This window comes from Ochotona curzoniae, unplaced genomic scaffold (genome assembly GCF_017591425.1).
Source record: "Ochotona curzoniae isolate NIBS_2020 unplaced genomic scaffold, NIBS_Ocur_1.0 scaffold_3890, whole genome shotgun sequence".
Taxonomy (NCBI): Eukaryota; Metazoa; Chordata; class Mammalia; order Lagomorpha; family Ochotonidae; genus Ochotona; species Ochotona curzoniae.
The window spans coordinates 33,404,436-33,406,837 of NW_024467115.1; the positions used below are offsets into that span (position 1 = coordinate 33,404,436).

General features: G+C 46.5%; 1 protein-coding gene across 1 annotated transcript; it reads right to left on the bottom strand.

The window, feature by feature from the left end:
* Nucleotides 1-357: 357 nt before the first annotated feature.
* On the bottom strand, nt 358-1,780 carry LOC121146041 (protection of telomeres protein 1-like). The gene is given in 1 exon segment (XM_040965280.1): nt 358-1,780. A coding segment is annotated over 1 exon segment (1,416 nt). The 3' UTR covers nt 358-364.
* Between the last annotated feature and the right edge of the window lie 622 nt (nt 1,781-2,402).

The following is a 2,402-nucleotide window of genomic DNA, read 5'->3' on the forward strand; positions in this document are numbered from 1 at the left end:
TAAAGAAAATCTAGAAAACAAGCGTGACAAAATGTTCTCTTCAAGTGTGTCCTGTTCTCTCGTCCCCGCCCCTCCAGACACCCTTCATCTAGTTTCATGAAACAGCAGTGACGTCAAGAGGCTAAGACCGCAGCCGCTGTGCGCAGGCAGCCTGTAGTGTGGCTCCCGGCAACGCCGCAGCGAAGAACGCAACCAGTGAACACAGAGCACCCTCGTGTGGAACCTCCCAGGCCACAGAGGGAGCTACTTCTACATACTATATACATACATACATGGTTCTAGCTGATCTATACAATGTATTCCGCTTTATAAACATGTAATTTCATGCAGCAGATTGCTTGAAAACCATCTACCAGTAATTATTTTAAAACATGCAAATGTGATATTCTCCTGAATGGTGACGTGTCTCACCTTCTACGAGGATCACACAGTCGCCAGCAAGCGGGAGAATGCCTCTTTGTTTCACAAAGTGCATGGCTATGTGCCGCCCACCTTGCCCCTCAGTGGGCCACAGCTTTGAATCATACAGTGATGTGTTGTGTAGTTTGGTATCTGCGGTTTTGGTTGCACTCTCTTGCAAAATCATGTCCAAATTGTGCTCATGTGGAACTTCTTGCAGTGAATGGCACTTAGGGCAGTGCAGCTTAACGGACTGCCAGAGGTGTTTCGGCTTGTAGGATCTTAACTTTGCTCGGATGCGATACTGTTTAGGAGCAGTCTGTTTCAAAATGGTGCTGAGTGGGGTCTTCTCCAAATACTGATGATCTGTGAGTATGGTGGCAGACAGCTGCTGGCATCTCTCCAGCTCGTACGGAGACACGGACCCAGAACTTGAAGGAGTTGGAGAGCTGCCCTCGTGTTCAGAACGATCGGAGTGCTGACTGGTCCATTCCACAGATTCTAACGCCTTTTGCAGCTCGTCCACATCAGAGTTATTCTGGGGCAAGACTGTGATACCGCGGCCATAGCTTGTGCCTCCATGGAAGTGGAACTCCAGGCACAGCACTGTCGTCTGGCTCTCTGTTTTCAGTGACTGAAGTTTGGTGCGGAGACTATAGAGTCTAAGAAAGCTTCCAATCTTCAGAGATCTCGCCACTTGGACATGGTTGTCATGCACTAAAATGTCTATTGTCAGGTTCTGCAGCTGATGGAGTTGATTTAAGTCACCTTCCAGTGCAAGGTTTTGTATCAAAACTCTCCAAGATGGGAAGGGTGTCCTGTGGCCATCCCACACCTTTAGGAGGAATGATGCTCCATCCACTTCTGCCTTGCCCAAAAGCTGACAAGTTAGGTCGAAATACTGCCTTGGCTGAACATCACACAATTTTAATAAGGCTGAAGAAGGGGAAATATGAGAAGATGCCCAAACACGTAAGTCTTCTACCATCTTGTGGTCCTTAGTAGTAAAGGTAAAATACTTGCTTGAAGTGCGAGGTATGACAGGTGCACCCAAAGTTCCTTCAAAGGTCAAAGACGCAAAGCCAGAGCTGGTGATACCTTGAATCGCATTTTTATATTGCTGGATCTTCAGTCTGTGAAAGCGAACAATGTCTCCAACTTTGTAAATTTTGGGAAGGGCTTCACAGTTTCCACTAAAGAGCAGGCAGGTCAATTTGACATTTGTCTGGTCCACAGTCGTGACAACAGAGCAATAATCAGTTCCTTTGCTTAAATATGGAGGCTTAAAGAACTTCACGACACCATACACGTTGACAACTGTACCCCGTTTAAGCTGATTCAGGGGTGTTTACACATAATGTGTTGCTGGAGTCAAAGACATTGCTTCTGTAGAAAAATCTCTTATTGGCTAAGCATAAAGTATTTCAAAACGTCAGGGGAAAATGCTCAACCCACGAAGAAGGAAGCAGCACCTCATCCAGCCAGCCTTCTCACAACTCCAGATCCGAGCGCAACCCACGCGTGACCCGCACAAAACACTGCGACCCCACGGCCTCTCCTCGCACTCACCCGCGCTTCAAAACAAGCGCGCCCGTGACCTTCCTTACATTTCCGAGATCAGACGAGATCGGGCGCGTTCAGGGTGCTATGGCCGTAGAACCTTCCTTATATTTCAATACCAGCTATTCCTAGTCACCATATGTTTGGATACATCTTGCTATCAACACCAGCCTTGATTTATCTAGCTTTTATCCTGAAAGAAGAGAATTCAAGAGCATTGGGATGGGAAGTCCCCATAGCAGAGCTTGATGATCATGCGTCGTGGTGAAGATGGCTTTTGATCAAGCCTGTTGGGAGTTCTGTGCCCCTCCTGGATCTTGTTTCCCAATTCTGTTTCCAGATTAGGGAATTTTTCCCTTATTATTTCATTAAATATATCTCTTTCTGCACCTTCTGGGACTCCCATAATTCTTATATTTGACCTCTTAATATTGTCTTTCAAT